Here is a 25,523-nt window from a genome sequence, read left to right on the forward strand (position 1 = left end):
GCCCTTGGAGAGCGTGTGCGAGGCAGAGCCTTGAAGGGTCAGTCATGCCATTCCCGGTGTGCAGGCTCCTGAAATGCGTCAGCGAGAAAAACAATCCTGCTTCCAACCTACCGGTCAGTGGGGCAGCAGAGGAGTAAACAGGAAGTCGCAATGCATGCAGAAATCCTCTGCCTGGCGCCTTGCGCCTTAGGAGCCTGGGGCAGGCAGCCAGCGAGGGGCCCGGGAGGGGTGAGCGAGTGTCAGAGGTTTCTTGCAGGCTGGGCGCCCAAACTGAGGCAGAAGGAGGAGTGGCTTTTGAGAGGGACTCCGGGAGGAAAAGCCGGTGCCCCGCAGAGAAGAGCAGAGGGAGACGGTAGAAGGTGACTGTGCCTTCCCTCCCCAGGCTCTAGGGAGGCAGGCGGAGTCCAGGTGAGGCACGGCAATGGCAGGAAGCCAGCTAGAGTGCGGAATCAACAGATGCCCAGCGTGCGCAAGTCCCGGCCTCCCTCCTGATGGAGGCGGGGCGGGGGCGGGGGAGGGGGGGGGCAGCAGTCACAGAAGCTGGCCAGCCAGGCCGCTTTATGGGATGGGCGGAGGGACTCGGGTTTCCAACCGGGTGATTCTGGGGAAACCCAGGGCAGCACCTAACACTCACCTGCTTTGGGAGACAAAGCGAGTACAAGGGACGACCCGAGAGGTAGGAAAGGGCAGCCCAAGGGGCCCAGCGGATCTAATAAAGCTGCTTTGTAAGTCGGCACACACACAGGCATTAATGAAGAGCGGCCGTAGTGAACCTGGGAGACGGAAAGAGAGGTGAGTTTTGGTTTCCTCCTGGGTGATTTTCAACACCAGGGAACTTCAAAAAGTTCATGGAAAATGGGAGTGAAGATTAGGGACCCGCGCTGCGGCATAGTGGGTGAAGCCAGCATCCCACACCTGAGCACCGCTGCGAGTCCCAGCTGCTCTGCCTCAGATCCGGCTCCCTGTATTGCCCCTGGGAAAGCAGCGGAAGACGGCACAAGAACCTGGGGCCCTACCGCCCCTGTGGGGGACCTGGATGGAGTTCCAGGCTCCTGGCTTCAACCTGCCCAGGCCTGGCTGTTGAAGCCATTTGGGGAGTGAACCAGTGGATGAAGACCTCTCTCTCTGTCTCTTTTTCTGCCCTTTCTGATGTTCTACCTTTCAAATAAATAAATAAGTAAATAAATATTTTTAAAACATGAGTTTATTTTGGTGAAAAATTTTTGGAAATCCATGTGCGATTGCCTTATGCATATTTCATGAACATTTTAAAGATCTCCTGTATTTTCTCTGTTCTTATGAGAATATATAAGCCCCGAAATTAGAAGGATGTGATAAATGTTATTCACACACAAGGAAAGCCTTTAATCTGGAGTCAGATGTCACCAGCGAGAGTCAGGACCTACAAGGACTTTGGGATGTGGCTGTGGGAGGGGACAGGAGTTCCCTGGATCAAACAGAGTCCACGTGGCAGGCGTTCAAACCCCGGTAGATAGGGACTTAGACTGGAGGGTGGGGACCCCACGTGCCGCAGCAGAGTGTCTGGGTGCAGCGCCCAGCTTTGGCCCCTCACCTGCATCCTGTTAGTGGAGGTCCTGGGAGGCAGAGATGACAGGATAGCTCAAGTGGCTGGGTTCCTGTCACCCACGTGGGAAGTCTGGGCTGTGTTCTGGGCTCCTGGGTTTGGCCTGACCCAGCCCTGGGATCTCAGGCGTTTGGGACTGAACCAGCAAATAGGAAGATATTCCCTCTGTTTGTCTGTCTGTCTGTCTCTGTGTGTGTCTGTGAGCCTCTCAAATAAAATAACTAAAACTTCAACAGTTGGTTAAGGGGCAGGCGTTTGGCCCAGCAGTTAAGCTGCTTGGGATGCCTGCATCCTTATCAGAGTGCCAGGTTCCAGACACAGCTTCATTCCCCATTCCAGCTTCCTGCCAGTGCCCACCCTGGGAGGCAGCCAGAGTCGGCTCAGGCTCTTGGGTCCCTGCCACCCATGTGGGAGATCCCGATTGAGTTCCAGGCTCTTGGCTTTGGCCTGGCTCAGCCTCAGCTGTTGCAGGTATCTGGGGAGTGAACCAGTAGATAAGGGATCTCTCTCCATCTTTCTCTTGTCTCCCTGCTTTTCAAATAAAAATTGGTTAATTAAGGATTTGGTGAAGATGGCAACTTTTATAATCCATACATTTATTATAAAAAATGTGAAATATTTTTAAAAAGCTGGTGAGCCTGTTGTGCGTTCTGTTAACTTTTACTTAGCATGGTCCTAGCTGTGTGGCATCCAGCCTGCTGCTCTGACTGGCTGGCTGTTCCCTGGTTTTCCAGCACACCTGAGACCCCGCCTTCTCAGGGCCCAGAGGACGAGGCCATGGAGGGCAGGGTTGCGACAGCTGGGATCTCAGCCTTTGCATTTGGAAGCTGAGAGGGTTCTGAGTGGGCTGGGAGAGGGGCCAGCAGTGAGCCGCCCAGAGAAGAAGCCCAGACTGCCAAGTGGCCTCCATCAAGGTGGACCAGCAGGCGTTAGGGAAGGCAGGTGTCATGGTTAAGGGCATTTCCCCAGCACAACTCAGCCACTGGGGCTGGGAACAGAAGGGATGCACGCTGAGGGCTAGAAGGGGCGGGGGCTGCCTGTCTGTGGTTACACCTCCTCAGGAGACAGCAAGGACATGGTGGGAGGGGCCTTAGGCTGGGAGCAAGTAAAGCTGACCTGGGGTGGGGTCTAGAAGGGTCTCATTTTCCACATTTGAGCTAACACTGCAGATAGCATTGCTAATAATATTTAAGCCAGTGAATATTCACGAATGCCAATAGCTATGTGTTGCCTATGCATATTACTCATTTAACTTTATATCATAAGCTTCATGCCACTTGTGCTCCTCGTTCAGTGGCTTGATATTTCCTCATATGTACTATCTAACGTGTTAGCATTGAACACTTGTTTTTCATATGATGAACAGTCCATGGTACAAGGGTTAAGACATCACCAGGAAACCCACATCTGGTATTGAGCGCCTAGGTTTGAGTTCTGGCACTGTTCCAGCTTCCAGCTCCCAATTTTCTGCTAATGTGTCCTGGGGGGCACCAGGTGATGGCTCAAGTATTTAGGTTCCTGCTACCCACGTGGACACCCACATTGGGTACTCAGTTTTGGCTGTTGCAGGCATTTGGGAAGTGACCCAGCAGATGCAAAATTTTTGTCTTTCTTGCTCTCTGCCTTTCAAATAAAATTTAAAAACCTAATATTTAAAAGGAAAATAAAATTTGGAAACAAAACATATTTCTTTTTTCTTTTATAAAAGACTTATTTATTTAAATGTTAGAGAGAGAGAGAGAGAGAGAGAGATCTTCCATTTGGCAGTTCACTCCCCAAATGGCTACAATAGCCAAGGCTAGGCCAGGCTGTACCCAGGAGCCAAGAGCTTCTTCCAGGTCTGCCACATGGGTGCAGGGGCCCAAGCACTTGGGCCATCTTCTACTGCTTTCCCAGGCCATTAGCAGAAAATTGGATCACAAGTGGAGCAATCAGGACTTGAACCAGTGCCCATAAGGGATGCCGGCATTGCACGTTGCAGCTTAACCTGCTGTGCCACAATGCCAGCCTCTAAATTGCTTTTTTGAAAAGCTCATGGGAAATATGTATTATGAAAAAACCATGCATGAATTTCAAATTATTATTTTGCACCAAAATAAACATCTTTTAATTCAGTTTTCCATGTATTTTTAGAAGGACCCTCACAGATAATACTGGAGTGAAAAAAATAGAAAGGCAAGTCCAAGTGCGTCACCTCCGTTGTCTCAGCTTTACACACAGCCCCACACCAACCCCGAGGTAGGCAGAGGCACCCCTACCAGACCGACGAGATTCTGTGATGGGTGGAGAACTGTTGTCCAAGGGCACCCGGCGAGCTGCCAGTGGCTCTGTGCCTGGGGCCACGAGGCTCACGGTGTATATAGGCAGTCTGTCTTATTACAGCCAGAACCGATTGTCCTGGTTGGGGAGTTTCCTGCTTGCCTTCCATCCTGCCTTGAGGTTGGCAGCATGGCACCACAGGGCAAGGAACAAAGGGCTGAAGTCAGCGCCTTCCTGGGGCTCCCAGAACCAGCCGTGACTGCTGGCACCTCGCAGAACCATAAAGGGAGGCAGGGCACTGTGGCGCTGCTGCTTGCGACAACCACATTCCACAGCAGAGCGCCAGTCCCGGTCCTGGCTACCCAGCTTCTGATCCAGCTTCCTGCTGCAGCGCTTGGGAAGGCAGTGCACGATGACCCAAGTACCTGGGCCCCTGCCACCCACGTCAGGGACCAGGATGGAGTGCCAGGAGTCAGCCTGGCCCAGCCTTGATTGTTGTTGCCATTTGGGGAGTGAAACAGCAGATTGGAAGATCTCTCTTGGCCTCTCCCTCCTTCTGTCATCCCGCCTTTTAAATAAATTAACACACACACACACACACACACACACACATCTTGAAGGAGCTGTTAGTTTTCAGAGCTCACTGAGCTCCCTGCTCCTTAGCAGTTCTGTGGGGAACAGATGTGGCCAGAGGGCAGACAAGGGATACAGAGATGAGCCTTTTAAGAGACTCTGGGCTGTCAGATGAGACCAGGGACGGAGAGGAAGCAGGGAGGGGTGGCAGGACAGGAAATGGCTCCTGGGCGACTGTGGAGACAGCAGCTTAGACCCAGGCTGGCTGGGTTAAGCCTTTGAAGTTGCAAAGGAAGCAGGGAGCAGGGCTGGCACAGATCAAGGAGACGGAAAGGCCATCTCTAAGCGGTCAAGGTGGGCGTGGGATGGGTACAAAAGGCAGCAGGGCGCAGAGGAAGCTGGAGGAGCGCACAGGCTGGAGCGCTGGGTGGGGGCGGCTGGGCACCGTCTCTGCCCGAGGTGCTGAACAGCTTGGGTGCCCAGGCCCCATGGTGACCGAGTGATCTGAGAGGACGGGAGGAGTGCAGGTGAGGGGCGGCTGGGGCTGGGGCCGGGCAGGTAGGGGCAGAGCTTCCGGGGTCAGGAGCTGGTGGACCAGGTGCCCAGGGCTTCACAGTTCCTGTGAGGGCAATGACGGGCAGCACTTTGCAACCGCTCTCCACCCACAATTTGAATCTGTGCATCTCTCCCTCCCGCTCTGAGCTCACCTGCTGCCACCTGGGCCTCAAGGCTCCCAGTCTCAGCCCGAGACTGCCCCTTCCTTATATAGCCCGTGGGCTGCTGCCGCTGTGGGACTCGTTACCATTGCACCTGTACACGCACCACTGGGGGCTCCAGTTTGAGGGCACAGATGAGAGGGGAGGCTCAGGGCCTGCAGGCCCCTAACTCTGCCAGCCCTGATGACGGGGTTTGCAGGTGGCTGGTTCCCTAGCTGCACCCCAACTGAGGCACGCACGGTTCTCTTCATGACAGGCATTGCTGTGCACTCAGCATCTGGCACTGCCTGCAAGTGCCAGCGGTGTCCCCGAGTCACTGTGATGGCCACACAGTCTAAGTGCTCCCCGGAAGTGGGGGCTGCCACCCTTGCCCAACAAGCTTCAGGATTTGCTTGATGCTGGGCAGTGGACTTCCAGCCCAGCCAACCTCTTCCTGTTGTACACACACAGAGACATGGAAGCCAGCACATGTGTTTATTACGATAATGTCCAGGAGGCAGGTGTGAGGGTCCGTGGGTGGGCGGGGGGCGAGGCTGGGCCAGGAGGCAGGTGTGAGGGTCCGTGGGTGGGCGGGAGGCGAGGCTGGGCCAGGAGGCAGGTGTGAAGGTCTGTGGGTGGGCAGGGGTGAGGCTGGACCAGGAGGCAGGTGTGAGAGGGTCAGGAGGCAGCTGGGAAGCAGGAAGTGAGCTAGGAGCCCCTTCCCTATTCTTGGCCTCCCTAGTCATGGGGGCACCAGGGAAGCATCACTTCATTTGTAGTAAAATCTATCCAGAGAGGGAGGGAGACTGTGAGGTTGATCCAGCTGCTCCCCAAGCCTGGCTGGGGAAACTGGGAGGATGTGCACAGGGTAAACTTGGCATCTGCGGCCTTTCCCTTCAGCTGAGAGCTGCGAGGACTGGCCCCCTGCTCTGCCCAGCACCCTCGCTGCGCCTCTATCCCCACATGATCGCCTGCAGCCACTGCATGGAGAGAAGACAGCCCAGGAGACAGCGAGGAGGGGTGGTTTTAGGAGGGGCACAGGATGGGCGGGGCGACTCATGGGGGGGCAGGGCCGCGGGTGGAGGAGCATCCCACGCACCTGCTGCAGGTTCACGTGAATGCAGCCAGTGTTCTGGGGATCCATGGTCAGGAAGAAGGCTGTTTTGGGGGGTGGCAGGGGAGAAGGGCTGAGCTGAGTCAGCGGTCTGAGAAAGACCCACCCCTGGCTCGAGAGAATGTCAGGGCACACGTTCTTCCTTGCTGCCCCCCAGCTGGCTCCAGTGGTCCAGGGCAGAATGACCGACCACAGTTCAAGATAGCTCTGCTGGGTGCCAGACCCAGTTCTGAGCCAGCCGTGGGGATGGCTGTGGAGCAGCACTGGCTGGGGGGAGGTGCGGGAGAGGGCCAGAGTCCTGGACTGGGCTGGGCAGGGCTGGGTAGTGGGCAGGTGCCTGACTCACTGAACATGGCCTTCAGCTTCAGAAAACAGCTGATGAAGCTGTTAAAGTCCACGATCATGTTGTCATCCGCGTACCTCGCCACCACCACCTGCATCACCTTGTTGTTCAGCTTGATGCCTGGGACAAAGTGGACAGGGCAGGGGGAGAAGCCAGGCTTCCAGCCACTGCCCTCCACTGCCACCCTGCCCCAAAGCCATCTCCTGGCCCCTGGTCCCTGGCCACCTGCTTTCTCAATTGCCAAGCGCATCTCGTAGGAGTTCAGGGTCCCTGAGTTGTCCTGGTCACACTCTTGGAAGATGTCCTGCAGAGGTGAATAGATAGGGCTGTGTGCATGGTGTGTTGCTGGGAACAGTGAAATGCCTCAGCACACTGGGCTCACAGCAGCCTCTGGGGCCCTGGGGCACCCCTCCCCCTCCCAGCTCCCTGTGCTCCTCCCACCTAGTGATCCACAGGGGGTCAGTCGGCACCTGCTGAGACTGGCCGGGCCCTGGCTGTGCTGGCTGTTCAGTATTTTGGCTGGCTGGTTGTCCCTGCACTCCAGCTGACCGTGCGTGCGTGCGTGTGTGCTCATATTTGTGTGTATGTGTGTGTGCGCGCGCGCGCGTGCACACGCAGCCGGGGACTCCAGTTCTAGCTCCGCCCTTACTGGTTTCCACCCTCCCAAAGACACCCCCCCCAGTACCCTTTACCGTCCATTTCTTGATTTTTTTCCACAGGATCTGGAACTCCAGAAGCCCCAGCTTGCCAGAGCCATCTTTCTGGGGGGTGGTTAAGGATAGCCAAGAAGGGGATGAGGAGGGCCTGGTGGGGGCAGGGAAGCAGAGGGCCACACAGAGGGGGCACACAGACGAAGGTTCTTGCATGGCAACAGCTGGAAGGGCTGGCATCTTCCTTAAAAAAGACTGTACTTATTGGGGCCAGCACTGTGGTACAGTGGGTTAAGCCAATGCCTGCGATGCCAGCATCCCATGTCAGAGCGCCGGTTCAAGTCCCAGCTGCCCTGCTGCCCATCCTGCTATTGCACCTGGGAAAGCAGCAGAGATGGCCCAATGGTTGGGCCCCTGTACTCATGTGGGAGACCTGGATGGAGCTCCTGGCTCCTGGCTTCAGCCTAGCCCAGCTCCGGCTGTTATGGCCATTTAGAGAGTGAACCAGCGGATGGAAGATCTCTCTAAGTGACACACACACACACACACACACACACACAAAGAGAGAGAGAGAGCGAGCTTCCATCTGCTGGTTCGCTCCCCAGATGGCCACAACAGCCCAGTCTGAGTCAAGCTGAAGCCAGGAGCCAGGAGCTGCATCCTGTTCTCCCACGTGGTTGAAAGGGGCCCAAGCTTCCCAGGCAGGCCTGGCATCTTTTGCTATCATGGAGTCCAGTCCCCAGCAAGGACACAGTGCACCGCTGGCTGGAGAGGCAGCCTCCCCTGAGCCAGGTCAGGGGTAGGAGAGCACCGGGCAGGACTGTCCACTGGACAGGAAGATACATCCATGAGGTTGACCATGCAGCGGCAGGAGTCCAAGCCAAAGTCCTTGCTCTTGAAGTTTCTGACTGTGGGGAAGGGCAGGGGCGGGAAGAAGAGGTGGAATGGAGGGAGCACTGTGGAGACGCAGGGAGTGGTCGGGATGGGGCCCGGGGCATGCGCAAGACTCACGTTTCATGGCCATCCTGTTGAGCAGCCTTTGGAGCTCATACATGTCTATCTCGTTGTCCTAGAGAGCAGGACTGTCAGCCCCTGCTGGGCCCCTCGGCCCCACAGCTGCCTCCCTTCAGCCCTGAGCCGACGGCTCTGTCACCTCTCCTGCCACGATCTCAAACAGACGGATGAAGTTCTGGTCCAACGCCTCCTCGGAGACATTCTCCTGGGGGAAGGGGAGTGGCAAAGGGGTCAGTGCTAACCAGTCATGTACACCCCTGGGTGCCATCTTGCAACCCAACCCCGGAGCCTCCCCTCACCTCCTGAAGCTGCTCCAAGTAGTTGACTTCATCCAGCTCCCTGGCAAAGACATAGAAGGCTCGGGGGTTACTGGGGTTGGGGGAGGGGCGTTTCCATGGGCTGGCTCTGGGAGAGGTGCTGAAGCACCTGGGGACCCTCCCCCCACCCTGGAATCTGGGGTCTGGGCCTAGCTCTGGTTCTGTTGACAGCTGACTGGACCTCTGCCTGTCTCAGCTTCCCTGACTGTAAAACAGGGACAACGTGCGCAGACGATGACAGCACCCTGAACTTGACCTCCTCCAGCTCTGGAGCAGGGAGGTGCAGCCCCTCACCAGGACTCGCTGTGCTTCTCCGTGAAGACCCGAAGCAAGAAGTCGGCGTCTCTGTGCGGCTCGAAGGTGGAAGGGATGATGATGTAGTCCCCGGGCGGCAGCCGGAGCTGGCTGCTCACCTCCCGGGAGTTGGTGAAGATCTCAGAGAAGCCATGGTCCTGATACTTTGTGAAAAAGTCCTTCTTCAAGTGGACATCCTGGATGTTCTGAAACTACACACGAGCCCCGGAGGTGGGTACAGGACTGGCACGGGAGGGCAGGGAGAGAGGGTCCCCCAAGGTGGGTGTCACTCCCAAGGGACCTGGTCTGGACACCAGCCAAGTGGCAGGAATCCCAGTGTGCTCTCTCTCTCTCTTGTCCCCGATTCCCATCAAGGCCAGAGGGTGCTGGAATCCCAACCCAGTGCCCCCCAGAGCCTTTCCCCATATCCCAGCCCCTGCCCATCCCCATGCAGCCAGGGTTAGGGTGAGTGCTGCCCAGGATCAAACCCTAGGTCTTCATTTTCTGTACCTCCTTCGGGACCTGGGAAAGGGGGAGAGAGAGAGAGAGAGAGAGAGAGAGAATCAGGTCTCCAGAGTAGTAAAGGGGCTCAGAGCTCTTACACACCATGTAAGGTGTGTGCATTGTGTGTGTGTGTGTGTTGGGGGTATTCCAGGAGCACAGGGGCACTGATGGTGGCATGGGGCCTGGGATCGTGAGAGCTAAAAGGTCCTGGCGTTAGGAATCTGTCTGCTTTGGCTCACAAAGAACAGTTCACACAAAGCTTTGCCAGGGCCTCGCCTAAGGACGGGAAATGGAATCCCAAAGGTGAGGTGACTCGCCCAGGCTCACCCAGTTAAAAGTGAGAGCTGTTATGGAAACTAAGAACATTTTCCAGCTGCTATTCCAAGGAACACCCATATCCTGGAGGACGTTAATGGGTGACTCTTGAACTTGAGGACTGACGTCAAGTACATGTGCAGAAAGCTGAGTGAAGTCAAGGTGAACAGAGCAGCTGCTGCCCTGCTGGTGTTCCCTCCAGGACTCGTGCTGGGACTTCATCCTCACGGCGCCAGGTTAACGGCTTCCGGAGGCGGAGCCTTTTGGAGGTCATGAGGTTTGGACGAGGTCACAAAGCTAGGGCCCCCATGGTTGCATTGGTAGCCTCAGAAGAACAGGAAGAGAGACCTGAGTCAGCCCGGGGAGCGCTCACAGCCCTGTGATGCCTGTCCCCAGGTCATGACCCAGCAGGAAGGCCCGCACCAGATGCCATATCCTTGGACTTCCAGAAGCATGAGCTAAATAAACGTCTTTCCTTTATAAAATGACCTAGTCTGGGGTCTGAAGTGACAGCGACAGGAAGCTGAGCGAGGCTGGCGCTCCACGGCTGGGGCTGCCAGCTCCCTTAATTAGGCTCCTGCACTCCATCCAGCTGGGGCTGCAGCAGAGCCCTTCTTATCCTTGGACGTGGCGTCTGCAGACACATCTGTTAATCTGGCGTAGGCCAAGGCTGTGCGTGTCCCTGCTCTCTGTTGAGCCCCTGGAGACTAGACTGGGCCCTGGCATGGAGCAGGTGCTCTCTAAATATTGTTGACGCCACAAAGGAGCAGACAAAGGACCATTCCTAGGGTTTTTGCAAAGCACAGGTTGTACTGGGAAATACTTTGCGGGGGTTTCTCTTGGCTCCTCGGTGAGTGTCACGGGTGGGGTGACTTGGGGGACCCTTGGGGGGTTGTGGAGAAGTTCTGAGTGCCTGGGAATCACAGACTCCACCCCTGATCCCGGGACCTGGAAGCCTGGGCAGATGCCCTCACCTCTCTGCCCTCAGTCCCCTCCCCTTCCTGCTTGCTGGAAGGCACAGGAAGGCAATGTCCCTCAGGCCTTGGGAACCATGCCCCTGGCACCAAGCAAGCCCCAGTTCCCTGTTGTGAATGTCAACCTGGGTGGGAAGAGCCCTGCCTCAAGGGACAGGGCTGTGGATGAAGCCTGCTGGAGCTTGTCTCTCTCCCTGGGCGGGCAGTGGTCCTGGGGAGGAGGGGTTCTCCTGGGCAGAGGCCAGGCAGGGGAGCGAGGGTGGCCGGGGGACCGGCCGGGGCGCCCACCGAGAAGATGACGAAGCCAATGGTGTGGAGCTGGGAGCCCTGCGGCCGCCCGTGCCGCCAGTTCTTCTGCATCAGGGCCACAAGGCAGGTGCAGACGATTGTGTTGTCCTCCGAGTCCTCGTCAGGGTCGTCCTCCTCAGGGAGAGAAATCCTGAACTGGGGGTTGGTCCAGAATGTGTCTGTGGGGGAAGCGGATCCGCACGGCTATGCTGGAGGGCAGATCCTTGACCGTGCCCTTCCCAGGGCGGACTGAGCTGCCTCAGCCACGGAGCCCGGCGGGGGGTGGGGGTTAATGGGAATGGGCCTGACCCCTAACTCAGGCCCCCCTGAGCCCGTGGCCCGTGACCCTGTGCCCTGGGCCTGCTTTCTTTTTTTTTTTTTTTTTTTTTTTTTGACAGGCAGAGTGTACAGTGAGAGAGAGAGACAGAGAGAAAGGTCTTCCTTTGCCTTTGGTTCACCCTCCAATGGCTGCCGCGGCCGGTGAGCTGCGGCCGGCGCACCGCGCTCATCCAAAGCCAGGAGCCAGGTGCTTTTCCTGGTCTCCCATGGGGTACAGGGCCCAAGCACTTGGGCCATCCTCCACTGCCTTCCCAGGCCACAGCAGAGAGCTGGCCTGGAAGAGGGGCAACCAGGACAGAATGCGGCGCCCCGACCAGGACTAGAACCCGGTGCGCCCGCGCCGCAGGTGGAGGATTAGCCTATTGAGCCGCAGCGCCGGCCTGGGCCTGCTTTCATGTCGAGCCCGAAGCCCACCCCTCCCTTCCTGCCCTCACCCACCGGGGTTATTCCTGCAGCCCCCCGCGGTGCTGCCCCTGCGCCAGCTGCCCTCGTAGAAGGTGGTGTGCCAGTAGCTCTTGTATTCCCCGGACAGCGTGTCGGGTGTGAGGTTGCAGATCTCCAGGAGCGTGAAGTTCTTCAGGAAATCCTGGTAGGACATCCTGGGTGGGGGTGGGGGTAGGGAGTGATTGGAGGCTCACGGGCACCCCAGGCCCCGCCCCCAGAGGCGCCACAGCCGAAGGGCTGCAGGGGCCCCCGCCACACTGACCAGAACTCCCCGTCCTCCTTCTTGTGCAGCAACTCTATCTGCATGTCCGGGCTGACCTCTTCCCATTCCCTGGCGCTGGAGCAGACACAGGCAAGAGCAGGGAGAGGGGTGGGGGCAGGCAGTGCCTGCTCCCCCCAACCCCGGGGGACACCCCCATCCCTGAACGCAGGCCTTCTGGGGTCCTGAGTTAAAATGCAGGATCTAGAGGGAAGGACCGGCCCTGGTGCTTGGGGTGTCCTCCCAGACGGGACCCCGGGTGCTCCTTTGGTGGTCCTGCCTTGCTCTTGGGGTCGGCCGAGTCCCCTGCTCCCCTCCTTGCCTGGCTCAGGGGCGCCTACTTGTCACTCCAGGCTCCGTTCCACTCAATCCGGCCCCATGGATTCTGCACCCGAATCAGCGTTTCCGCCTTGCCTCTGAAGAGGACCTGGGGGTAGCAGGTTGACGGTCAGGGGCGTGGGGTCAGGAAGAGGTTCCTGTCTTTCTCAGGGAAGGTCACAGTGGTCCAGACTCACGTCCTGAAGTCCGGTCACTGCATACGCATGTCCCCTCACCAGCATCCTGTGGGTCACGGACTCCAGGTCACTGTCACTGTTGACCTGCAGGACACAGATGGACGGGAGGCAGGGAGGGTCTGGGCAGAGGGACCCGGGCACCCAAAGAAAGTAGAGAACTCTGGTTCGTTTGAATTGTCATGACGCTTTCTGTTTGGAAACGACTATAGGTTCACACGCAGCTGTAGCCCACACCCAGTTCCCTGGGGTTGCAAAGCTGCAGCGTGTGAGAGCGGGACGTCCATGTGGACATGAGCCACCAACCTCACACAGGTTCCCCCATCGTGTGCCGGGACTGGTTAAGGTGCGATCCATGTGGTTTGGACGCCTGTGTAGCTGAGACATGGGACATTTCCATCAACACAAGCACACACGTGCGTGCACACACACACACACACACACACACACACACGTGCTGGGCCGCGCTTCTGTAACCACGCCCACCTCTTCTCACCCTTTCAGAGCCTCCCACCATCCTACATCCTCTGTATAACTTCCTCCTTCCTGGAATGTCCTATGAGCGGAGTCGCGCAGTGTGTGACCTGGGGGGAAGCTGGCTTTTTAAATGTGGCACAATTCCCTGGAGCTACGTCTCAACAGCGGGTTCCTCTGTGTTGCTGCCTAAGTAGCCCACGGTGCGTGATCGCCGTGGTTAGTTCAGCCGTTCATTCATCCGGGTCATTTCCTGATTTTGACTACTGGGAATACATTTGCCCGGCACAGGCATTTAGCCTGGCGGTTAAGGCGCCCACATCCCACACTGGAGTGCTGGGTTCATTCCCAGCTCTGGCTCCTGACCCCAGCTTCCTGCCAGTGCAGACCCTGGGGGACGGTAGTGATGGCTCGAGGAATTGGGTCCCTGCCACCCACAGGGGAGATCTGCATGTGTTCCTGGCTCCAGCCCTGGTCCAGCCTTGGCTGTGCCGGGCATTTGGGGAGTGAACCAGAGGATGGAGGGTCCTCTGCCTATCTGCCTGTCTCTCTGCCTCTGAAATAAACAAACAAACAAAAAAGAAGAAAAATATCATTTCAAAAAGAGTGAAGTTGCTATGAACATTTGTGACCAGGCTTTGCCTGGACACAAGGCTTCACTCCTCTGTGATGAACGCCCAGGAATACAACCGCAGGGTCACATGGGGGACACTCGGGGTTCGCTTGTTCAAATAAATATTTGTTGGGTGCCTCCTGCCTGCGGGGCTGTCTGGAGTACTGCCCTCGTGGACTGCGAATCCATTCTGGAGAGGATGGGCCCGGAAAAAGCACACAGACAGGCAAGGTATGGCAGGCGGCAAGGAATGTCGGGAACGTAACGGCGTGGGGGCTCGGGGGAGGCTGGTCTGAGGGGAGAATGGCTGGGCTCAAATGTGAGGGAGGAGCCAGGCTCGCAGCTGTCTGGGGAAAGAACCCTGAGGGGGAGAAGCAAAGGCCCTGAGGTCGCCAGCCCCCGCTTACTTCGATGGAGCAGCCCATGAGGGAGGAGCGCTCCACTGCCTTCCGCAGGAGCCTCAGCAGGTCAGGCGGCGGCCTCTGCAGCTGGAAGCTCTGGGCCACGCCCCCGGTGAAGTCCTCCAGGCCCTCCATGGTGCTGCCCCCCGCCAGCGCTTCGTAGGACCCGCTCAGCCTGCGGGCGGGCGCAGAGAGGCCGCGGTGAGGGAAGCGGGCCGCCCCGCCGCGCAAGGCCCGGCAAGGCGCGGGTTCGGGGCACTCACTTGGCGTAGGCCTTCTCCAGCAGGGCGCTCCAGAACTCCGAGTTCTGGACCGAGTGCACGAACACCAGCTTGTTGTTCTTGGTGGGCAGCCGGTCGTCCACCACCACGTCCATCCATTGCCCGAACTGCCAGAGCTGGGGGCGGCAGGGGGCCTCAGCCCGCCACAGACGCGGGCACCCCGTACCCCAACACGCCCCGCACCCCAGCGCCCCCTGGTGGCCGGGCTTGGTGACACGCAGGCCCGCTGTCCCACGCTTCAGGATGGCTCCACAGCGGGAAAGGCAATGCAGAGGCTGTGTCTGCTGACGTGGGGGGGCTGCCCACGTGCTGCTAAGTTAGAGGGGCAGCTTACAACCAGAATGTGGCAGAAGTAACGAGGCCACACAGGCACACATAGACACAAATATACAGAGAGACACATACATAGGCACAAAAACCTAGGCACACACACAGATTCACACACAGGCACACAGACACATGCATACACACAGATGTGCACACACAGAGACACAGACACAGAAGTGCACACATACACACTGACACACATACACACAAATATACAGACACATACATATACATATATGCAACGGATACGTAAATACATACATATACATACATGCACATGGATACGCACATGCACACGGAGATGCACACAGGCATACACAGACACATACACGCAGACACATACACACGCAGACATGAATAATGAGAAGGCAGGATGAGAGCCACAAACTAGTAAGGGTGGTTAAAAACATTTGGTTGTAGGGCCAGTGCTGTGGCGTAGCGGGTAAAGCCGCCGCCTGCGGGACCAGCATTCCATGTGGGTGCCGGTTAGAGTTCTAGCTGCTCTACTTCCAATCCAGCTCTCTGCTATGGCCTGGGAAAGCAGTGGAAGATGGCCCAAGTCTTTGGGTCCCTGCACCCACGTGGGAGCCCCAGAAGAAGCTTCTGGCTCTTGGCTTCAGATCAGTCCAGCTTTGGCCATTGCAGCCACCTGGGGAGTGAACCAGCAGGTGGAAGACCCCTCTCCACCTCTGCCTCTCTGTAATTCAGCTTTTCAAATAAATCTTTGAAAACATTCGCCTGTGTGGTTTTTTCCATGAGCAGAGTTTGCTGTCACAATTAGACCCAAACACACCCCCCATGAATGCTATTCTGTGAAATCAAAAAGAAAAACCGGAAGCCTCAGCGCTGGCGTGGATCCTGTCTGTCTCTCCTACACTGGCCCCCACCCCACGCAGCAACCCCGCCCTCACCTGGAAGTGGAAGATGCCTGCATAGTTCTTCCTGAAGCTCTGCCCCCTGGGCACCACGCGGTACAGCAGTTTGGGGCATGTGGTGAGGGAGCCGATGGCGGCCAGCAGCCAGCAGTCCCCTGAAAAGCAGGAGGAGGGGTTGCCCTGGCCACACCTTGCTCTCTTTGCCACAAGCAGGGCAGAATGGAGGCTACCCGCCCCCCCCGCCTCGGGGTCATCCACATGGCCCATGGGAGGCTGGCCTGAGGCGGCTCCGGTCCCTCTGCGGATTCTCAGGAGGTGCAGTGGGGACCAGCATCAGGGGCACTGAGTATGCTGGGGCTGCCCCTGTGTGATCCCTAAGACCAGCTCGTAGGACACTCGGCTCGCCTTCTCCCAGGAATCGCTGGCTTTGGGTGGGGGGGGAGGGCGGGCAGCGGCCACGCTGCGTGGACACCCGAACAGCCTCCTGGGAAGTCCCTCGGGCGAGGCCTCCTGACGCGTGACAGCACCTCTGGGGAGGAGAGCTGCCAGCTGCAGCCCAGGCTTCAGATGGCAACAGCCCGGGCTGTGACCTCACGGGAGACCTCCCCGGCTCCGCATTCCCCGACCCCTGGAAGTGTGTGTCAAGCCATGCTGGTTTTCTTTTTTAAGTCCCTAAGTCTTGGGTAACTAATTATGTGGCAATCGGTGACCAATGCTGCTTCCCAGATGCCCCCACCCCACCCCGAGTGCAGCAGGTGGAGGTGGCACCAGGTGCGGGGTGGGGCTGGGGAACGCGCACGACGCTCCCGCAGCGCGGAAGCGGCGGGACCTGGAAGCGGAAGTAGATGGTCTGAACTTAGGCACCCCGGTTTTCCAGCCTCCAAAGACACCTTGCCACGCCCTAAGTCCTCTTGCCTGGCTTTCCCCGCCTGCCAACGGAGCCCGGCTTCCCGCCCGGCTCACCGAGTATCCCCTGGCAGATGTCAGTCGGAGAGATCCCGTTAGCGATGAACTGAGGGTTGCTCGTGATGTCCTGCAGGGAGGAAGGAAGCAGGGGTTCAGGGGGCCCAGGACAGGCCCCCTGCCTTCCCCCTGGACTGTGCGCCGGGGAACAGCGTGGGGAGGAGCAACCTGGCGTTGCCTCAGGGCCGTGAGAGCCAAGGCTCACGGGTGACCTCCCCAGGGCTGTCTGGGGCCTTTGGCTTAAGCACATTCAGAACTGTTCCAGCTCTGTTGGTGGGGGGGAGGAAGGTGAGGGTCCAGGCTGGGCAGCGGAGTGTTGGAGATGAGCAAAGAGACTGTGGAGTCGCTACAAACCCAACCACCACCACCCTGCCCCTACGCCCACCCCCGTGGCCGGTGCCTCGGCTCCCAGGGCGCACCTTGGGCCGCTGCCAGCTGATGGCCTGCACATGTTTGGAGTTGGGGCCAAGGTCCTTGAAGCCGAGCGAGCAGGGCTCCGCGGGGAACAGGGGGTCCTCGAACAGCTCACCCCTCCTCAGACAGGTGGCCCGCAGCTCCTCAAAACTCTGGTTCCTGTAGCAGTGGGCATTGTGGTGTTGGCCCACGCCCTTGGCCTTGAGTCGGCTGTGGTTTATGTAAGCCACCATGCCCTTGTCGGGAAAAATGTCCTCTGCTCAAAAACAAAGAAGACAACCCAGTGAAAGAACAGGTGTTTTTCAGGTTGAGATTTACAAAGGACCAGTAAACTCGGTGTTCTTAGTCGTCAGGGAAATGCAATTTAAGAACAAAGCGAGAATGCCACTTCACACCCATTAGGCGCAGCGGGTTAAGCCGTTGCTTACGACCCTAGGGGAGTGCCCATTTGAGTGCCAGCTACTCTGCTTCTGACCCAGCGCCCTGCTGATGCACCTGGAAAAGCAGTAGAAGATGGCCCAAATGCTGAGGCCCCGGTAACCCGCATGGGAGACCAGAATGGAGCTCCTGGCTCCCGCCTGGCCCACCCCTAGTTGTTGCAAGTGTTTGGGTAGAAGTGGATGGAAGATTCTCTCTCCCTCCCTCTCTCACTCTTTAACTCTGCCTTTCAAATCAATACATCTTGTTCTCTTTTTTAAAGATGATTTATTTATTTATTTGAAAGGCAGAGTCATAGCACTGGCCCCAGTAAATACATTTTTAAAAACATTGAAAACAAAAGACAGGGGTCAGCGCTGTGGCGTGGTAGGTTAAGCCTCCACCTGTGGTGCCGGCATCCCATATGGGCTCCAGTTGGAATCCCAGCTGCTCCACTTCTGATCCAGCTCTCTGCCATGGCCTGAGAAAGCAGTAGAAGATGGCCTAAGTCCTTGGGTCCCTGCACCCGCGTGGGAGACCCAGAGGAAATGTGTGGCTCCTGGTAGCTCCAGCCGTTGTGACCAATTGGGGAGTGAACCAGCAGAGGAAAGATCGATTTCTGTAACTCTACCTCTCAAATAAGTAAATAAATCTTAAAAATAAAAAGGCAGGCCGGCGCCGCGGCTCACTAGGCTAATCCTCCGCCTTGCGGCGCCAGCACACCAGGTTCTAGTCCCGGTCGGGGCACCAGATTCTGTCCCGGTTGCCCCTCTTCAGGCCAGCTCTCTGCTGTGGCCCGGGAGTGCAGTGGAGGATGGCCCAGGTCCTTGGGCCCTGCACCCCATGGGAGACCAGGAGAAGCACCTGGCTCCTGCCATCGGATCAGCGCGGTGCGCCGCGGCGGCCATTGGAGGGTGAACCAACAGCAAAGGAAGACCTTTCTCTTTCTCTCTCTCTCTCACTGTCCACTCTGCCTGTCAAAAAAATAAATAAATAAAAATTAAAAAAAAATAAAAAGGCAAATATTAAGTGCTGGTGAGGATGTGGGGAACCCAGAACCCTCGTACACTGCTGGTGGGTGACACAGCCACCTGGGAAAAGTGGAGAGGAGAAAATCTACATCCACGCCAAATGTGCATATCAGCCTCATGCAGACACCGCCCAGGAGGAGCAGCCCTCCCACAGCCCCCTCCCCAGCGTTTCAGGTTCCACCTGTGCCAAGATGGAGCCCCTTCCTTCCTCCCCTCTCCCCAGGCCAGAGCCCTGGGGATCTTCTGGACCCCACCCTGTACGCTCACCCTATCCTTTACATTGTCAGTTGCACCCTTCTGCATCTTGCCTCTTCTCTTCCTCCTCCAGGCTGCCTGCCCTGCTGCTGCCCCTAGTAGAGCCACACCACACTGCTGGGAGCACCTGGATCCTTAACAGCCAGGACCCCCCACCCCCAGACACACACACGGCTCAGTCTCCCTGGCCTCAGCTTCTCCAGCCGTGCAGTAGAGTGATGCTCTAAGATGCTTGTTGTAGTTTCTGGCACAAAGCCTCTTTGAAACGTTAACTTCCAGGGCGGGCATTTGGCATAGTGGTTCAACCACCACTTGGGATGCCTGCATCCCGTATCAGAGGGCCTAGCTTTGTGCCCCAGCTCTGCTCCTGATTCCAGTTCCCTGCTGATGCACTTTCTAGAAGACAGCCAGTAATGGCTCAAGTCATTGGAAACCTGCTACCCATATGGGAGACCCAGGTTGGTTTCCTGGCTCCTGGTGTCAGTTTTTTTTTTAAAGACTTATTTATTTGGGGCTGGTGCTGTGGCATAGTGAGTAAAGCGCCTCCTGCAGTGCCAGCATTCCATATGGGTGCCGGTTCGAGACCTGGCTGCTCCACTTCCGATCCAGTTCTTTTCTATGGCCTGGGAAAGTAATGAAGGATGGTCTGAGTCCTTAGGCCCCTGCACCCACATGGGAAGATGTGGAGGAGGTTCCTGGCTCCTGGCTTCAGATCGGCGCAGTTCCGGCCATTGTGGCCATCTGGGGATTGAACCAGCAGAGGGAAGACCTCTCTCTCTCTCTCTCTCTCTGTAACCTTGATTTTCAAATAAATAAAATAAATCTTAAAAAAAAAAACAGATTTATTTGTTTTATTCAGAAGGCAGAGGCAGAGGAGTGGGGGGAGAAGTCTTCCATCCACTGGTTCACTCCCCAAATGCCACAATGGCCGGAACTGGGCCCATCCGAAGCCAGGAGCCAGGAGCCTTTTCTGGGTCTCCCACGCGGGTGCAGAGGCCCAAGGACTTGGGCCATCTTCCACTGCTTTCCCAAGCCATAGCAGAGAGCTGGATTGGAAGAGGAGCAGCTGGGACTAGAACCGGTGTTCAGATGGGATGCTGGCAGCTGTAGGCAGAAGATTAACCTATTGTGCCACATTTATGTCTTTCAAAGAAATTAAATTCTTTTTAAATTAAGAAGAGGTACATTTAAATATCAAAAGCCATTTAAAAGTCTAAGCCAGAAAAATAGTTTCCCCTTCTTTTTACCAGTTTCCTCCCTCCCTACCCTGAGGTCAAAACGCACCCGCCCCTTGCATGCTTTACCTAGCTGTCTTCTTGGTCACGTGACCCGCCCCAACGTGGCTGGTGCCTTCCTGGACACAGGCTACCTTCCTTCCTCAGTGACATCGTACTGTTGTGCCTCTGTCTGGGGTCATGCTGGTCCTAGGCCCACTGGGTCCACTGGAAAAAAGTCCCACTGGGCCCCCAGACCTTGCTCTGTGGCCTCTTCTCAGCCAACCTTCTCCCACCACACTCAAGTGAGAAATATTTTCTATCCACTGGTTCACTCCCCAAATGGCTGCAACAGCCAGGGCCGGGCCAGGCTGAAGCCAGGAGCCAGGGGCCTCATCTGGGTCTCCCATGTAGGTGCAGGGGCCCAAAGATTTGAGTCATCTTCTGCTGGCTTTCCAGGCGCATCAGCAGGGAGCTGAATCAGAAGTGGTGCAGCCAGGACTCGAACCAGAGCCCACAGGGGCAATGCAGGCAGCAGCTTAACCCACCACGGCACAGCACCAGCTCCGAGGACAGGAATTTCTGTCTATTTCACTTGCTGTTGTAGTCAGCACCTAGTAGATGCTCAACAAACGTTCTTTACTTATTTATATGTGTTTGAGAGGCGGGGATTGGGGGATTCCATTCTCTAGTTCACTCCCCAGATGCCTGCAATGGCCAGCTCCAGGTCAGGCCAAAGCTGGGAGCCAGGAGCTCCATCCAACACTGCTATGTGGGTGGCAGGGACCCAGCTACCTAAGCCATCACCTGCCGCCTCCCATGGTGTGCATTAGCCGGGAATGGGCTGGGACTCACACCCAGGCACTGGGACACAGGGTGTGGGTGTCCCAAGCAGGGTCTTAAAACTGCCAGGCTGAACCCGCCCAACGCAAGGTTTTAAGAGTTGTTTCCTGGCAACTCTGGAAGGGGGGGTGTGTGTGTGCTTCCCTCACAGCAGGGGGAGCAGTGAGGCTCCTTGGAGGGGCAGATGGCAGGGGCTCACCTCTGCACTCCCTCAATCAGGGCGCACCCCCAGAGCAGGTGCCTGGTAACTGGGCGGGCCCACAGATGCCCCCACATCACCTCCCGGACACAAACAGAGCTTGGCCCAGCCCGGGGATGCAGAGGGTTGGTGTGGGGGATGAGCAAAAGCTGGCCTGGCACCACAATGGCCTCTCAGGGGTTCCTTCGGGGGTCACGGGGGCCTGGATTCTCCCGGGCCCCACTCAGAAAGTTCTATCGGCCTTAAGGATCAGGTTGAGGGAGGACTTGGGATCTTGCTTCTTCCATGAGCCAGTGGCTTGGAGGAGCTGCTGGGACTCTTCCTTCCATTATAGCAGTACCAGCACTCCCGTAGCAGTTATAGAAGTCACCACAGGCCTGAGCCTGTCCCAAGCACTTTCCATGCCCCTGCCTGCGCCCTCTACTGGTTATGTTTATTGCTACCATTCCCCTGCTCCAGCTGGGAACCGCACAGGGCGATCGAACTGCCCCAAGGCCACACCCAGGGTGGGCAGCAGAGTGAGGGCTCGCACCTAGGCAGGCGGATCCGCGTCCCCCCCCCACCACACTCACTGCCCTGCTGGGTGGGGGCTGCGGTGGAGGGGGCCTGGCAGAGTGGAGGGGCAGAGGCTTTGTTCAAGGCTGGGTGTGGTCAGCAGACCCTCACCCACTCTCCCGCAGTTTCCACGTGGTCTTTGTGAAGTCCCCTTCCAGGACAGCTTGGGGGGGGCGATGAAGGGAAGGGGAAGGGGTGGGGAGGCAGCTGGTGCTGCATCGGAGGTGGGGGTGGGGGGAAGGGTGTTGCAGGATTCAATAAGACAACATCTAGGGCAAAGGCTGGCGTTTAGTTAGGGCTCAGAAAATGCCAGTTGCCTTCACTGAGCTCCTACGAGGCGTACACAGCCCCCTGCTGCGTGCCACGTGTCTGTCACAAGACTTCCTGGTGACTTTCCTCGGCCCACTGGGGATCACCAGGAGATGGTCTTCTTTGCACTCCAGAGGGCAAACCCCAGCTCACCGCTGCCACCCTTCACTCTGGGCCGGGCATTCCCGCCTGGAGTCTGCGAGGACCTCCCTGGCTTCAGCACCAAGGCCGCAGAGGCAGGGAGAGGCAGCCGGCTTGGGTGGGAGGATCAGGGAGGCTGGGGCATGGCTGCCCCCTGTCCTAGGCTCACCTCGCTGCCTCCCACCACCCCCTGCCCCGCCCAAGGTTCTGGCTCAGGAAGTATTAGCTTTGGGGGGTAGGGAAGAGGAGTGTGGGGCCAGAATCCAGGAATTCCCACCTGCCGCCCTCCCTCTTCCCACCTAAGTCTCCAGGGGCTCTCTTAGAAATGGTAGAAGGCCCCTGGCAGGTAAAGCCGCTGCCTGCAGTGCCGGCATTCCATATTGGTGCCGGGTTCGAGACCTGGCTACTCCACTTCCGATCCGGCTCTCTGCTATGGCTTGGGAAAGCACTGGAAGATGGCCCAAGTGCTTGGGCCCCTGCACCCACTGGGGGACTTGAAAGAAGCTCCTGGCTTTGGATGGGCTCAGCTTTGGCCATTGCAGCCATTTGGGGAGTGAACCAGCAGATGGAAGATCTCTCTCTCTGCCTCTGCCTCTGCCTCTCTGTAACTTTGCCTTTCAAATAAATAAATGAATTAAAAAAAAAAAAAAAAGAAAAGAAGAAAGAAATGGTAGAGGAAGCTTCCTCTGTCAGACTTGGGCAAATGATGAAAGGTGTGTGTGTGTGTGTGTGTGTGGTGGGAGTGGTGGGAGGTCTAGTTCTTTGTTCAAAGACACTGTGGGGGGTGAACAGTGGGGTCCCTTTCACAGGAGAGGGTTCAGAGCAGAAGGGGAGGAGCCTCTGGGAGGGATGATGGGAGAGATGAGTTCGGGGGTCCTCCTCAGAGTAGATCAGGAACAACGGACTGTCCCCACCTGCCCCAGGGGGACCCCAGGGTCTATGCAGGCAGGTCCTGTCCAGAGTTCTCCATTAGGGGTTGCCGTGTCCCCCAGAGCTGGGTCTGCGGGCCTCTTTGGTCGTCACAGCTGGCAGTGGATGCTACCAGCATCCAGCAGGGAGAGGTCAGACAGGAGCTGAAGCCCACGTGGGAGACCAGGATAGAGTTCCTGAACCCTGGCCCAGTCCTGGCCATTGTGGCCAGTGAGGGGAAGGAGCCAGTGAATAGATGTGTGTGTGTGTCTTTGTCTCTGTAACTCTGCATTTCAAATAAATGAATAAATATTTTTTTTTGACAGGCAGAGTGGACAGTGAGAGAGAGAGACAGAGAAAGGTCTTCCTTTTGCCGTTGGTTCACCCTCCAATGGCTGCCGTGGCCGGCGCACTGCGTTGATCCGATGGCAGGAGCCAGGTGCTTCTCCTGGTCTCCCATGGGGTGCAGGGCCCAAGTACTTGGGCCATCCTCCACTGCACTCCCTGGCCACAGCAGAGAGCTGGCCTGAAGAGGGGCAACCGGGACAGAATCTGGCGCCCCAACCGGGACTAGAACCCGGTGTGGCGGCGCCGCAAGCGGAGGATTAGCCTAGTGAGCCGCGGCGCCGGCCAAATGAATAAATCTTAAACAACAACCCTCCCCCCCCCCCCCCACACACACAAACACCATAAAACACAAAGCTTGGGTCTGCCTGAACTTCTTGCTCATCACGGAGAAGCCCCATGCCCATACACACCACTGCAGTACCCACAGAGCCCTGCAGAGGGCAGCACACCCAAGCCCTGTGATGCTGGCCAGGGGCTGGGGCCGGATGACACAGAGGGACAGGACAGACAGACAGGGCTGGCTACGGGCAGCACAGGCAGAGGCTGGAGCGGTATGGTAAAATGAGACGTGAGTAAATGGGAAGCTTTCTGTTCTGCTAGTACATCCTGTCTCCTCCGTCAGACTGGGAGCCATCACCAAAGGTGGAGGCTCCAGCTCCTCTACCAGGTTAGGGACCTGCAGGGCCTTGCTTGCCCCAGTTAAATCTATGCTAGTGTGCTTTTCAGATGACAGAAACTGTATTTGTCGTGTGCTACATGATGTCTCGGATCATGTATGCACTGGGATGGCTCCTGGACCTGACTCACACATGCGTTACCCTCACATACTTACCTTTTTTTGTGTGTGTGTGTGTGTGGTGAGAACACTTAAAATCTACTTTTTCAATGATTTTCCAAACACATGGCTCCTAGGGGACCTGTGTCTGTGTGGACAGCTTGATTTGCACTGTGACATCTCAGGGAATGAGTGAAGAATGAGGAGTGGGCGAGGGGTCCGCTATGAGGCCTCAGCTTCCAGGGGTCAGGGGCATGTGAAGGCCCAGGGCTGGGGGGGGCTAGAGGCCGCTGACCCCTGGTGACCCCCACAGGAGGCCCCAGCTGTCCCCGGCTGACGGTGAGGTGTAGGGCTGAGCCCTTCTGCCGGCCAAGGTTGGGGCCCTCTGACCCCCTACCCCTTCCTTCCCCCAGCGGGGATGGCTCCTCTCTGCCAGCCCGGGCCACCAGCCCTCTCTCGTGGACCTGAGTCCATCGGGTGGGGCCGTTCCCCATCTTTCTGCACCGAGGGCCTTGGAGGAGGTCTTCTCTGTTCCCTGAGCTTGGCCCTGTTCCTCACGTGGCCGTGAGCGTGGTCCTTCTCCCTTCCACACCCAGCCCCTCTCTGACTTCCTGCCCTGGGTCCTGCCAGCGGGTCTGACCAGCGGCCGCCTGTTTCTTCCCAAGCAGCCGAGGAAGAGGCCTCTGCTGCCCATCAGCATCCAGCCTGATGGAGGAGTCCCAGTCCCCATCCTCCGGGGGCACACAGTCTGATGGGGGACACACAGCGCCTTCCCTGCAGGCATGGGACAAACCCCATCTGTGCCTACCTGGGGAGGACAGCATGGTGGTGGCCAGTGCGGTGCTTGGCAGTTGAAGGATCTGGGGGGAGGGGCAGAAGAGCCCTCCCCCACCCAGAACCCTGCAGTTGCAGGGGAATTCCATGGCCAGTGGGCCGTTTTGACCACTGCCTTTCCCCTCTTCCCCTCCTTCCCATCTGTTTCCTCCGGGTGCTGCCAGCAACCCAGCCCTTTCCAACCAACCTGCCAGTCCTGATGCCCGAGCTGAGGCCCACCCCAGGAGGTCCACCAGCCTGGCTGACCTCACCTGTCGTCCAGTCCCTGCCTTCAGCCCATGCCTTCTGGGAAGGGGTGGTCCCTGTCACTGCACCTGAGCTTTTCATCCTGAAACCCCCCTTTCTCACCGCTGCCTCTGTCCTCCCAGGGCACTCCCCTCTCCTCGGAAGGGCCTTGGTCTGTGGGGGTGAGGTCCACCCACTTCAGGACCTCATCTTGGTGAAGTACACCTGCAGCAACCGCTCCACTTCCAAACATTCGCGGGCACTGGGAGCTGGGGCGTCCTCCATGTCTTTTGGGGGACGCGGATCACCCCCAAGGCTCCCTTGGCTGGTCCGTCTGTCTGCCTTCCTCAGGAAAGGAATCCGCCCTGGGCTTGGCCAGACTGTGCAGCTGTTGGGGACAGGCACTGTTGAGGTCATCCCAGGGCTCCCCGGCCCCACCTGGCATTCATCACAGACCCAGCAGGTGTGGGGCAGCACAGTCCTACGTGAGCCGGCCTCAGGCATGGCACCGTCCCTTCCATTCCTGGACCTCAATTTTCTCATCGACAAGAGTATGAATTCATTTATCCAGTTCTCACTATATGCCAACACTGAGCTAAGCACTTCCTACTTACTTAGTCCCTCAACAGCTAAGGTCATGG

The 25,523-nt window shown here is 57.5% G+C and overlaps 1 protein-coding gene and 1 long non-coding RNA gene across 2 annotated transcripts; one reads left to right on the forward strand and one right to left on the reverse strand.

The window, feature by feature from the left end:
- The first annotated feature begins 270 nt into the window (after positions 1-270).
- LOC149126644 (uncharacterized) lies at positions 271-1,202 on the forward strand. Its single transcript, XR_016234578.1, has 2 exons — positions 271-408; positions 832-1,202. It is a non-coding gene; the product is annotated as an uncharacterized LOC149126644 (long non-coding RNA).
- A 4,394-nt stretch (positions 1,203-5,596) lies between these two features.
- On the reverse strand, positions 5,597-24,671 carry CAPN11 (calpain 11). Its single transcript, XM_051854681.3, has 22 exons — positions 24,632-24,671; positions 16,833-17,083; positions 16,414-16,483; positions 15,487-15,605; positions 14,231-14,364; positions 13,974-14,142; positions 12,483-12,566; positions 12,309-12,394; positions 11,971-12,045; positions 11,703-11,863; positions 10,926-11,104; positions 9,355-9,366; positions 8,845-9,056; positions 8,533-8,572; positions 8,373-8,438; positions 8,231-8,288; positions 8,063-8,127; positions 7,262-7,330; positions 6,795-6,873; positions 6,573-6,689; positions 6,212-6,270; positions 5,597-6,092 (listed from the first exon to the last, which is right to left on the reverse strand). The coding sequence occupies exons 1-22, from the start codon at positions 24,645-24,647 to the stop codon at positions 6,066-6,068; spliced, it is 2,148 nt and encodes a 715-aa protein (XP_051710641.2). The 5' UTR covers positions 24,648-24,671; the 3' UTR covers positions 5,597-6,065.
- Between the last annotated feature and the right edge of the window lie 852 nt (positions 24,672-25,523).

Source organism: Oryctolagus cuniculus, chromosome 5 (genome assembly GCF_051225735.1).
Source record: "Oryctolagus cuniculus isolate XC-2025 breed Fujian yellow rabbit chromosome 5, ASM5122573v1, whole genome shotgun sequence".
NCBI classification, from domain to species: Eukaryota; Metazoa; Chordata; class Mammalia; order Lagomorpha; family Leporidae; genus Oryctolagus; species Oryctolagus cuniculus.